Source organism: Tamandua tetradactyla, chromosome 11 (genome assembly GCF_023851605.1).
Source record: "Tamandua tetradactyla isolate mTamTet1 chromosome 11, mTamTet1.pri, whole genome shotgun sequence".
Classification (NCBI taxonomy): Eukaryota; Metazoa; Chordata; class Mammalia; order Pilosa; family Myrmecophagidae; genus Tamandua; species Tamandua tetradactyla.
The window spans coordinates 59,045,700-59,059,488 of record NC_135337.1 but is presented as its reverse complement, the minus strand read 5'-3'; the positions used below and the strand labels follow the sequence as shown (position 1 = coordinate 59,059,488).

The 13,789-nt window shown below is 34.8% G+C and overlaps 2 protein-coding genes across 5 annotated transcripts in view; both read right to left on the bottom strand.

Moving 5' to 3' along the window:
* The window catches only part of DNAI4 (dynein axonemal intermediate chain 4), a 131,706-nt gene that overhangs the window by 45,850 nt on the left and 72,067 nt on the right, over window positions 1-13,789 (bottom strand). For all 4 annotated transcript variants that reach the window (XM_077120662.1, XM_077120659.1, XM_077120661.1 and 1 more), the window contains one exon: window positions 7,724-7,879. In XM_077120662.1, coding sequence (XP_076976777.1) covers window positions 7,724-7,879 — 156 coding nt within the window. The remainder of the gene's footprint in view (window positions 1-7,723; window positions 7,880-13,789) is intronic.
* On the bottom strand, window positions 766-2,677 carry LOC143650182 (uncharacterized). The gene has a single exon (XM_077120658.1). The coding sequence runs from the start codon at window positions 1,950-1,952 to the stop codon at window positions 1,074-1,076; it is 879 nt and encodes a 292-aa protein (XP_076976773.1). The 5' UTR covers window positions 1,953-2,677; the 3' UTR covers window positions 766-1,073.

Here is a 13,789-nt window from a genome sequence, read left to right as displayed (position 1 = left end):
GCTGCAACCCCCTTTTACCAATCCCCACCCTACCTCCCACATTCATTCCTTTCCTCCACTCTTCACAGCCAATCACTATCAAGAGTTTGGTGTGTTTCCTTGCAATTCTTTTCAGAAATATTTACATATAATAGGCATCCATTGCCAATATATACTACTGAATTATATGAGAGAAATCTTTATTCAAATTTACAAAGATTTCATTGTACTATATATGCATCATTGTACAACTTGATTCTTCCCTCTCAACATGATTTTTGAGATCTTTCTGTTAATGCATGTTGCATTTTACATAGTATTCCACCATTAAGAATTTTCCATTAAGAATTTTCCATTTTGTTCCTGATGGGCATTTACGTTGTCATCAATTTTTGACTATGACAAATCATGCCACAGCAAGTATCCTCTTGGTACATATTTCTTAGTATATGCACTTAAGAGAATTGCTAGGTATTTTTAAAATTTAAGAAATGCTCTCCTGTTCTCAAGATGACTTAAGAATATAGCTTTTTCATATTACTGTTTTATCCCTTTGCATTTCATTTTGTATATGGTTTATCCCCTCCTTACACAACAAATACCTCCAAATTATTTTTAAATAGTCCCATTATTTCATCACTTCTTGATGCCATTTCTATCATATTCCAAATTCTAATAAGTGTGTAAGTCTGTTCCTGGGCTAGCTTCTGCTACATCAATACCACAGGAGTTTTATACTATTTGTATGTATGGTATCTAGTACTGTCTCTTGCTTTCCAACACCTATAACTTGGTCAGCATTTCTAGATCTATGATAGCAATGATGACAGCAGGTATCTGGTTCTTCTCCCCAATTTTAGTGGGAATGCTTCTTAAGTTTCAGCATTACCTTTGCGGTAGGTTTTTTGTTGGCCACAGGCTTTATATCATATGAATGTCTGTCCTGTCAACATTTAATTTCTGGTATCCCTTAAGTTTTTAGTTTTTGTTTCCCTCATCCATGCTGCTGCTTTAGAACAATTATTTCTAATGTCCTATGAAATTTAAATTCCTGATAAAAAAAACTTCACATCTTCAAGGTATTATTATGGTTTTTAATGAGTATGAATTTTCTGGTGTCTAATGTGGTGTGACTTCTGGCTGAAAGCTTTCCCACATTCACTGCATTGATAAGGCTTCTTACCTGTGTGTATTCTCAAATGTAGAGCAAGAGTTGAAAACTGAGAGAAGGCTTTCCCACATTCATTACAACCATAGGGCTTCTCACCTGTATGGCTTCTCACATGCACAGTAAGGGATGAGCTTTGAGAGAAGGCTTTTCCACATACATTGCATTCATAAGGTTTATCACCCGAATGAATTCTCACATGTACGATAAGTGATGTTCGTTGAGAGAAGGCTTTTCCACATTCATTACATTCATAAGGTTTCTCTCCAGTGTGGATGTTTTGATGTTTTATGAGGTACTTCTTCTGGCCAAAAGCTGTGCCACATTCACTACATTTAAAGGGTTTCTCTCCAATATGAATTTTCTCATGCTCAGTAAGGTTTGATTTGCCACTGAAGGTTTTCCCACACTCCTTACATACAAAGGGCTTCTCTCCCGTGTGAGTTCTCTGGTGTCTAATGAGGTTTGACTTCTGTATGAAAGCTTTTCCACAATCCTTACACTCAAATGGTTTCTCACCTGTGTGAATCTTCTGATGGGTAAGAAGGTTTTCCTTCTGGCTGAATGATTTTCCACACTCGTTGCATTCAAAAAGCTTCTCTCCAGTATGAGTGTTTTGATGTTTAATAACATACTGCTTTTGGCTGAAGGCTTTTCCACATTCATTACATTCAAAAGGTTTCTCTCTAGTGTGAAAATGTTCATGCTCAGTGAGGTTTGATTTGTGGCTGAAGACTTTCCCACATACCTTACAGGCAAAGGGGTTTCCCCCACTATAAATTCTCTGCTGACTGTGGTTTGACATCTGAATGGAAGCTTACCCACATTCACAAGGTTTCTCTCCAGTATGAATTTTTTGATGAATGAGGCTTTACTTTTGACTTAACATTTTTCCACATTTCTTACATTTATATGGCTTTCATCGTGTTGCCTTTCAAACGTAGAGTAAGAAATGAGATTCCAGAGAAAACTTTATCATATTCAGTATATTCAAAGGTTTCTTTCCTGTATAAATTTTCTAACGTTCAATGAAGTTTTGTTACATTCATGGATTTCTCTCCAGTATGAATTTTCTTCTGCTCAATGAGATTTGTCATCTAGCTAAAGGCATTTCAATATTCCTTAGAAGCACAGGATTTCTCTCCAGCATGACTTCTACATTTAATGAAATATGACATGTAAATGAAAGAAGTTTCCCCAAATTCAGTAAATTCATATGGTGTCTCTCCAGTATGAATGCTCTGTTATCAGTGGGGTTCAAATTTTTAAACACAGGACATTTTCACACTGATCTGCACTTTATGGGGATTACTATTACAAGGGGTAAGCTGTGGCAGAAGGAATTAACAAACTGTTGATTCTTCCCCAAGCAGCTTCTTTCATGATGATATAAGTCTAAATCGCATTTCAAATGCTTACTGGGTGAGTTCAAAAAAGGGCTGTCTTAAAAAAACAAGTTCTGAGGTCAGAGGAAATATTTTTCCAATTTTCTTATTTTCATTGCCTTTCTCCCCAGCCTGTTCTTTACTGGAGATGGATGCAACTTGTTCCTCAAGTCTTGTAGCCTCTCTATCTTCTTAGGCTTCTTCCGCGGACAAAGACCAAAATGTCCCAATAAAAATATTTTTAACATGTATACGTTTTTTTATACACTAAAAAGTACAAGTAAATAATTTAACCTGCTTCAAAAACTTAAAAATGATGAACAAAATGAGCCCAAATTAATCAGAAAGAAGGAAATAAGAAAGTAGAAATAGATGAGGGGAAAATAACAGAGAAAGTCCATGAAACAAAGAGCTGGTTCTTTGAGAAGATTAATGAAAATAACAAATCTCTAGCAAGACTGAAAAAGAAAAAAAGAGAGAAGTTGCAGATTACAAATATCAGGAATGAAACAGGAGATATCACTACAGCCCCTACAGACATCAAAATGATAATAAGGAAATACAACATATAACTGTACATGCATAAATTCAACAACTTAGATGAAATGAATAAATTCCTTTAAAAACTTAAACTAAAAAAAAATTAAAAATAAGAAAAAACCTAAGCTACTATAACTCATCCAATATAATACAGATAATTTAAATATTACAGAAATTGAATTTGTAATTTAAAAACACCTAGAAAAGAAATCTCCAGTCCCAGGAAGTTTCACCAGAGAATTCTACCAAATGTTTATGGAAGAATTAACACCAATTCCATATAAACTCTTCCAGAAAACAGAAGAAAAGGGAACATTTCCAATACATTTTTTGAAGCTACTAGACCCCAACCAGAGAGAGACAGTATATAAAAAGAAAACTAGAGACTAATAATCCTTCAGGAATATAGACAAAAAGTCCATAAGAAATATATTAAGAAATAGAAGTCAGCTATATATATATATAGTGTGTGTGTATGTGTGTGTATATACACACATATATATCAATTAAGTCGGCAATATAATATATATTATTATTACAGAGGCTAAGGAAGAAAAAAAATCACATGATCATATCAATCCATGCCAAAAAAGAATACTGAATTTTGTCAAATGCTTTTGCTGTATTAAATGATGTGATCATACTATTTTTCTTCTTTAGCCTGTTAAGATGGTGAATTATATTGACATTTTTTTTTGTTCTTTATTTAATCAAATTGACATAAAAGTTTCAAAGTAAATAGTGGAGTTAATATGATTTTAAAAAGACAATTGTTTTTAAGTGAGGAGGCACTGACTAAATAAAGGAGATGGTCAATATGCATACCAATAAGTATATTGGTCTGATAAGACATAGAATCTTTGTCATCTAGGCAGATTACTCAGATGGTTATATTGATTGGTTTTTGAACACTGAAGCAACCTTTCATCCCTGGAATAAACCCCACTTGTTCATGGTGTAAGTCTCACACCTTATATAAAAATTAATTCAAAATGAATCACAGAATTAAAAAATTGAACATAAAACCATAAACTTTTAGAAAAAGACAAGAGAAAATCTTTAAGATTCAGGGCTAGAGAAGGAGTTCTCACAATTGACACCAAAAACATGAGTCTAAAAGAAAAACTTGACAAATTAGATTTCATAAAAATTAAAAATTTTGCTCTGTGACCCTAATAACAGGATGAAATGAAAAGCTATAGACTAGGAAAAATATTTTCAAACCACATATCTAACAGGACTATTATCTAGACATATAAAGAATTCTCAAACCTCAACAGTAAAAAGAAAATGCAATTTTTAGAAAATGCACGAGACATGAAATATTTCACTGAAGAAGATAGGCAGAGGGAAAATGGGCACATAAAAAGATGTTCAACATTAACAGTCTCAGAGAAATGGTACACAGGATCTCTGTATTATTTCTTATAAATGCATGCAAAAACCTAAATCTCATTAAACTATACATGATCTCCAGGTTAATTAATTTCATTGATATTTTAAATAAGCATTTTTTAAGCTGAAAGACCAAGGATGAGAAAAAGAGTATAAGCTGATTTTACAAAGTATAACTTCCATAATGAGTTTATTTCAAATTATTATTTAATTGGTATGCTAGAATGATAACTTCATGAGGGCAAAGTTTCTATGTCTTTTTTCTTATCACTGTATTCATATTACTTGGCACACTATGAGATAGCAGGTCCTCAATAATTACTAAATGAATGAATGAAGAATATTCTTGTAGCTCACATGTTCAGGTGTGTCTGTAAATTGGCATGTTAGGGAATTAGCTCCAAAGAATTTATGTTAAAATAAAGTCAGTCTGTTTCAGTTGTCAATGATAAAGAGAAAATATTCACTGTTTTTCTCAAGCAAATTGGTTCCTTGAAGTCTTGATTCTCCTTCCCTCTATCCATTTCTGCTCCTGTTTCTTTGACCCCTTTTATACATAAGAAAACTCCAGAGTTAATGGTCTCAGGTGGTAAATAAGGGTGGACAAATAGGGATAGTTAAATTGGGGACATTCCTTCCAACATTGATTGGTTTATTTTTACTTAATTTTTTTTACTAGTTTCCTCCTATACAGTAGGTTTGTTCTCTTCATGTCTACTCTTCTTCCAAATAGTTGTATCCAAAACTGTTCTTTCCCACTTCCCTACCTTCCTCTTCCCTGTTAAAACAGAAGCAGTGGTTGATTTAAGTCAAGTTCCTGAATACATGTAAAATTTGTACAAAAGTATCTTCTATGAAAACAATTTATAATCTGTAGACTTAATACCTGGGAGATGCATTGAGATGTAAAATCCCCTTGGGCTGTGGATTTTTGTTTTCTCCAAATAATTCTGATCTTTAAAGTTAAAAAAAAAAAAATTGCTAACAGAAGCAAGAAGCAGAAAACAACCAAACCTGGAAGAGAAGGGAGAGACCAGCAGAGATGGAGCTGTGCTTTGCCATGTCGCAGAAGAGTCAAGGATTGCCAGCGCCTGGTCTTCATGATGAAAGCACTGTCTTGATGATGCCTTGATTTGAACACTTTCACAGACTGTAAACTGATAAATTCCCATTGTTCAAGCCAACTCATTTCACGGTATCTGCTTTGAGCAGCATAGGAAACTAAAACAAACATTAAAATGTATAGTGTGCCAAAAAAAGTCTACAAGACAAACAAAAAAATAGGAAATAATGGCTGACCCAAAGGTACAAGATAAAATTTCACAGACCATCAACAAAGAGGAACAGACTTTGGATATACCAGACAAAGACTTTCAAAAATGATCTGTATATGCTCAAGGAGATCAAGAAAAACACAGAAAAAAGAATATGAAGAAAACAATGAGTGAACAATACGAGGACACACAGAAATACTGTATTGAAGAATACAGTAACTGAAATGAAAAATACTAGAGGGTTTCAAAAGCAGTTGGTGCTGGCAGAGAAAAGAATCTGTAATCTTGAAGCTAAGACACTTGAAATAATTCAGGCTGAGGAGCAGAAAGAAAAAAGAATCAACAGAGCCTAAGAGACACGTGGAACCCCATCAAGAGCACCCAAGATATGCATTATGGGAGTCCCAGGAGAAGAAATAGAGAAAGGGGTAGAAGGAATAGTCAAAGAAATAATGGCAGAAAATTTTCCAAAGTTAAACTAAAGACATGAGTATGCACATTCAAGATGCACAATGAACCCCAAAAAGGATGAACTCAATAGAACCACAAAGTATTCAGAACTGGAATTTCACAAACTTCTTAAAGCTGGAATTATTAGAAAAATTCTTCCATATTGCCAAGCATATTTGGAAAGTTATAGTTTTGAGTTTTAGACGTAATACTTTAATCAAAACTTGGAATATTAAAAGTTGTGATACAGGTTTTTTCAACTACGGCAGTTTGTCATTTTGAACTGGATAATTATGTGCTTTGGGGACTATTTAATGCATTGAAGGATTTTTAGCAACATCCCTAGCATCTACCCACTAGATGCCTCCCCTCTTCATGAAAACTAAAGATGTCTTTGTGCATTGGCAAATATCTCCTGGGTAGGTAAAACTGTTTGCAAATAAGAACCACTGTAGTAGTGTATCTCCATTCTAAGTGGTCACAGAGCAAGTATTGATTCCTTATCTTATGAGTTATCTGATTGACAGAAAGAAAAAGAGAGCAAATGATGAACTCACATGTATAAAAGAGAACGTAAAAGCACATTAAAAAAAACACTAGACAAAGATAACCTTTGAAAGTTTTGAGAAGCATATTTGAGAAAAAAATCAATTTTTCAGTTTGAGTGCAAGACAATGTGAAAGAGTAAGAATACTATTTCTGAGTGAAGTTGTATTTTTAACGTTCCATGTGAAAGAAAATGTCACTGATGAAAAAGAATTTAATACAAACATCATGTATATTCTAGTTTGCTAGCTGCTAGAATGCAATATACCAGAAATAGAATGGCTTTTAAAAAGGGGAATTTAATAAGTTGCTAGTGTACAGTTCTAAGGCTGAGAAAATGTCCCAATTACAAAGTCTATAGAAATGTCCAATCAAAGGCATCCAGGAAAGGTACCTTGGATGAAGGCCAATGAAGTTCAGTGTTTCTCTTTCAAGTGAGAAGGCACATGGTGAACACAGTCAGAGTTTCTCTCTTATCTGGAAAGGCACATGATGAACATGGTCAGAGTTTCTCTCTCATCTGGAAGGGCACATGGCGAACACGGCATCATCTGCTACCTTCTTCTCCTGGCTTCCTGTTTCATGAAGCTCCCCGAGAAACACTTTCCTTCTTCATCTCCAAAGGTTGCTGGCTGGTAGACTTTGCTTCTCATGTCATTCTTCTCGGCTCTCTCTGAATCTTTTATTCTCCAAAATGTTTCCTCTTTTATAGGACTTCAAAAACTAATTAAGATCCACTCACATGGATGGAGACACGCCTCTACCTAACCCAGTTTAACAACCACTCTTGATTAAATCACATCTCCAGGGAGATGATCTAATTACAGTTTCAAACATACAATATTAAATAGGGATTAGAAGAAACAGCTGCCTTTACAAAATGGGATTAGGATTAAAACATGGCTTTTCTAGGGTACATACATCACTTCAAATCAGCACAAGGTGAAAATAACCATTCAAAAAATCTAAAATAAATGAAATCTTACTTTTTTCTATAGTGCTCCCTGGCAATCTTTGATCTCGTTCTTTAGAGGGTATAATTGCTTTATTACTTGATTCAGCTGCAGATGGTTTTACTGGTGAAGAGGAAAGCTCCATAGCATTATAAGAATCATACAAATCCCAGGAAGTAGACATTAAACCTAAATAGATAGATAGGTAAAAATTCTTTTAAATCAAATTTCAACATTTTAGCTTATATACAACCAGTCATAGCAAAACCTAACATAATATCTACTCATTAGGAACAACATATTATGGTTTTACAACAATGTATGAAAGAGGATAAAGGGGATAAAGGAATAAATCATTAAAACACCTTAAGAGATCTTTAGTCATCACACTAACACAAATACCTTAGTGCCTTAGTGATACCTCCAAATGATCCTCATCATCCTTCTGCTTCCTCTGATACAGCATAATGTCAGTGGCCCCTTATTATAGGGCTATCTTGGTAATATATACCAGGATAAGATCTTAAAACAAGGGTTTTTGTTCCTTTACTTACAGTTAATATGTAACATCTTCTCTTAAAAATCAAGTCACATAAATGTGTGGCTTGAGAAATACTGATTTTAAATTAAAGTTACTCATATGAATAAATAAAATTGTGGTTCCCAAACTAAAATTGACAATGTTATTTATCTTCAGATGTACACAGTACCCCGAATCCCTTTTACCTGCTGTTTATAATGCTTTTATAGCAATTTTATCAGTGACCACATAACAGTATATTCTCCTACATGTTGAACTAAACTTTCAGCTACAGGAAAGTGACTTAATGAAGACTTATTTTCTCTGAAAATCAAAGCAGAATCTGGATCTAATAAATGCAGCTACTTCATTCTTAGAACTATTATTTTTCTAATGTAAAATGAAGGAGTTAAAGAACTTTGATATCTAAAGATATTTTCAATGGGTAAGAATGCTAACTCACATATTATAATAATATAGCTACTTTATGAACTTATCCTAATAGCATCTAAACAAAGTCATGCACTATTAAATACCTAGTATATTTTGCTGAACTGAAAATGGTACAGTTTCCATGGTCATGAAGTAAGAGACCTTAGAAAGAAATTATCTCTGAATATTGAATTTCCTAAATTTATATTTCTTTCCTTTAACTGAAAGTCTTAGAAGTTTAGCATATATGAATATATTATTAGATGGCCACTGATAAAATAATTGCTATAAACTATCAATGAAAGAGATTGGGAAGATTTAAAGTTATTTTTTATTTGAAGAAAATAACATCTAATTTTAGATTCAGACCATTGCTACATTTCTGCATTCGAATAAGTTTAATGAACCTAAGACACAAAAAAACTCAAACCACCTGCCATAATACCATGTGCAAGATGGATAATAACGAATGCTTGCTAGTTCCCAACTTAATAATCATTTACTAAAAAAGAAAGTTTACCTTAGGATAAGAAAAATGTATTCCTAACTGTACCTGTTTTTTTCAGCATTAACGAGGCTGAGAAATGTCCAAAAGTTTTCGCAAATTTTAAAACACTGTTTCTACTAGTTTAATTCAAATCATTAAAGTGCAGCTGTTGGCAACAAAACATATATAGAAAAACAATTTCATTTTATGGCTGAATAAAAAGACATGCTCACTGTAAAAAACTAAAAAAAGATAATACAGAAAGCTACAAGGAAGATAAATATCACTTGTATTTCCAGCACCCAGAAAAAATAACTGCTAACATTTTGGTGTATGTCTTTCCAAATTCACATACACATACATGTATTTGTACACAAACAAACACAGATGTATAATTTTGAATAAAAATTAGCTGATATTATATACATTTTATAAAAATTTTCCATTGAAGTATAATATACATGGAAAATATGCTTGTTTCACTAGACTCACAAAATCGTAGGATTTAAGAGTATTTTTTAATTTAGCCAGGGGCATTTGAAATGCTACCTTTCTCAAAAATTAATAAGCATATGTGGTGGATTGAATTATGTACCCAATTCACACATGTTCTTGGTCTTGATCTGCATCTCTATGGGTGTGAACTCACCGCAAATGTGATCTCTCAAAGATGCTCTTTTGGCTAGTGTGTGGCCCTAATCCAGATAATGGAGTCTTTTACAAGCAGAAGAAAATCAAACATGAAAGGAGAAAACCATGGGGAGGAGCCAGAATTCAGAAGTCTCTGGAACCCAGAAAAGAAAGAAGAGGATAACATCATGTGATGGAAAAGCTAAGGAATCTAAAGATTGCCACCCAACCAGAATGCCATTGATCCTGAGAGGGAGCAAGTCTCATAGCCTCTGAAATCCATGACCGAATAAATAACTGTTGTGTAAGCCAACACCTTGTGTGGTACTTGTCATGGCATCCTGATAAATTAAGACAATATATATGTCTATACATATATACAGACATATAAAACACACAGGTGGGAAACTTATTCCCCACTTTTTTATAGACAGACCTTTTTAGAGAGGGAATTAAACTAAATTGACAGTTCTAGCATCAGTCTGTTTCTCTGTTTTAATTTGCTGGGCAGCTCAAGCAAATATCAATGTACTGGTTTGGCTTAACCAATGGGAATTTATTAGCTCACAGTTTTGAAAGTTCAAATCAAGACCTTATAAGGTGATACTTTCTGCCCAAAAACTGTGGCATTCTGGGGCTGGCTGCCAGTGATCCTTGGTTCCTCTATCACGTGGCAAGGCACATGGCAGTGTCTCCTGGTCTCTTCCTTCTCTTCCAGGTTCCATTTCAGTGTCTTGGTCCCTGTGGTTTTCTTTCTTTGCTTGAATTTCATTCTCTTGCAAAGGACTCCAGTAAAAGGATTAAGACCCATCCTGACTGAGGTGGACTAAACCTTAACTGAAGTAACCTCATCAGAAGGTCCTATTTATGATGGGTTCACACCCACAGGAATGATTTAGATCTATGATCATTTTTTTGTGGAGCACATACAACTTCAAACAATGATACATGACCCTTGGGACTCCCAAGAGACATGTTCTTTCTATATTCAAAGTACATACATTCTATCACAATATCCCAGAAGCCTTAAGTCATTTCAGAAATTTATACTTAGTATAAAGTTTCATCAAAATCAGTTATGAGGTTATCCTGGAGGCTATTCTTATGTATCATATAGATATCACCTTTTTAGTTAAGGTATAATGGAGAGGCTGGAGGGAAGTGCCTGAAAATGTAGAGCTGTGTACCAGTAGCCATGTTTCTTGAAGATGATTGTATAATATACAGCTTTCACAATGTGACTTGTGAAAGTTTCACAAAGTGACTGTGTGATTGTGAAAACCTTGTGTCTGATGCTCCTTTTATCTACCTTATGGACAGATGAGTAAAACATAAAAACAAAAATCGATAATGAATGTTATCTGTCCTGGGGCACAACTCCCTGCATCTGTGGAACTGGGAAACCCAGGAGTACAACAATCTGTTTCAACATACAATGGAGGGACAGGCATTCCCACTCCCACAGGGGAAAATTGGAAGGAAAACAGGGGTTCAAACAGAATTGTTGAATCCCGAACAATTCTGAAATCTAGCATGGAATACTCCACTAGATTTCAAGATCTGAGAGTCATCTATGGAATGATGTTTTATCTCTGAGAACCGCTGAAGCAGCGACCCAGGCCTGGCAGCCTCGTGGGGGAGGAGCCCCTGGGCAGCGGGCAGGAACTGTAGGCAGCCCCTGCAGCCTGCACTGTCTTTATGGAGTGGGGAAGGGCTGGACCGAGGGGGTGGGAGGAAAAGGGATTCAGTTACTGTCTCAGGGCCTAGTGTTTGGCGGGGTGGGGGGGCAGGGTGGGGGGTGGTTGGCAGGTACTTTTCAAAATATAACAATCAAGTAACAGACCAATGAAAAGGAAATAAATTTTAAAAACTAACGAACCAATGATATCTTAATGTTTTGTTTGTTGTTAATTTTTTTTAATTAATAATAATAAAAAAACACTAACGAACCCCTCAGCCCTCAAAAAGTGACTTAGAAATTTGCACCCTCAGAGGGGCTAGCTCTAACTTCCAGAGTTCTCTAGGAGAACTGAACTCCACTTACACAGAGATAAAGTGCTTGATACATACCCTTTATTGGCCACCTATTCTTTTCTCCATCACTTGCTCAATCCCCTACAAATATTTCTTAGGATCACCTCCAAAATAAACTACTTGCAGGCAAACCCTTCTGTAAAAGTAGACAATAGTAAATACCTACACAGATACAGCAGATACATAAGAGAAAAAAAATTGCCACTTATTAGATGAGGTCTCCTAGAAGTTGATAATCATATCAGTCTTTGAGTCATATATTTATTTCAGTTTCCCCATGAGTTTATACTGGCTACTTATGGGGAAGTCAAAGGACAAGATCTGAGTAAATCCTGGAAGATAAAGAGCTTAACCCATTGAGGACAGCAAGCAAGCATGGCACTGAATGTCTGGTGAAAATACTGCTAGGGTAAATAGGGGCTGCTGTGTATTTTGTGCTCACCATGCCCTCTCTGCAGCTCTCAGCAACAGGCAAAAATAAAACATGTCTGTTTAGTGAAAGGAATTCCCTGCATATCTCTGAGCACCCCTCAAGGAATGGAAATCAGGAACTAAATTAGGAATGGTATAGTCAAGCTAGATACAAAGAAGAATCTGCAGAGATTTGTCTGAGCATTTTGTACTCAGGTTTAAAAGATAGTATAGAAAGCAACAGTAATCCAGACAATGGGAAAGAATAGAAAAATAAAACATGTCTCTATTCAAACAGAATAGAGTGCCCCAAATTAGACCCACACAAATACAGTCAACTGATCTTTGACAAAAGGACAGAGGCAATTCAATGAAGAAAGGAGTCTTTTCAATACATGATGTGAAACAACTGGACATCAACATGACACATACCTTCAACCTTTCACAAAAATTAAGTCAAAGCGAATTATAGATCTAAATTTAAATGCAAAACCATACAATTTCTAGAAGATAAAAAAGGAAAAAAGTCAAAGTGACTTTGAATTTGACTATGATTTTTTAGATGCAACACCAAAAGTATAATACATTTAAGAAAAAAAACTGATAAATTGGATTTCATTAAAATTTAAAATTGGTCTCAGTGAATGACATTGTTAAGAAAATGAAAAGAAAAGCAAGTATGGGAGAGACTATTTTCAAAACATATGTGACTAAGTTCATGTGTCAAATTTGTCAAGTTATAGTATCCACTTGATGATCAAGTAAGCACTGGCCTGATTTGTTACTGTCAGGATATTTCATGGATTTAAATAATCATCAAGTTGATTGCATCTACGCTGATTACATCTACAATCAACTGAGGAGACTGCATTCAACAATGAGAGAAGTCTCATCCATTTAGTTGAAGCCCTTAAAAGAAGTGATTTCAGCAGTTAGAAGAGAGAATTTCCATCTCCATCTCAGCCAGCCAGCTTCTACTGGAGAATTCATTGAAAATCTTCATTGAGGTTCCCAGTTTGTGGCCTGCCCTACAGAATTTGGATTTGCCCAGTCACGTGAGAAAATTCTTATAAAAATCTCACATTCACACACACACACACACACAACCACATTTCCTGTCAGTTGTTTCCCTAGAGAATCCTAACACACACTTGTCTGGGTTTAGTTTATTCTTCCTTTTCTAGTTCCTTAAGGTGTTAACATTAGGTTATTGTTTGGCGATCTTTCTTTCAACTTAGGCATTTATTGGTACACATTTCCCTTTACGCATTGTGTTCACTGACTCCCTTAAGTTCTGGTATGTCATGTCTTTGTTTCTATTACTTCAAAGTATTTCTAACTTCTCACCCATTCGATGTTTGAGAATATGCTGTTTAATTTCCATATATTTTTAAATATCCCTGTTTTCCTTCTGTTAAGGATTTCTAGTTCTATTTCATCGTAGTTGGAGAATATATTTTGTATGAATTCATTCTTTTTAAATTTGATACTTGTTTCATCTCCAACATAATGGTCTATCCTGGAGAATTTTCCATGTGAACTAGAGAAAATGTACAGCTTGTTGTTTTTTGGTGGAGTGTTCTGT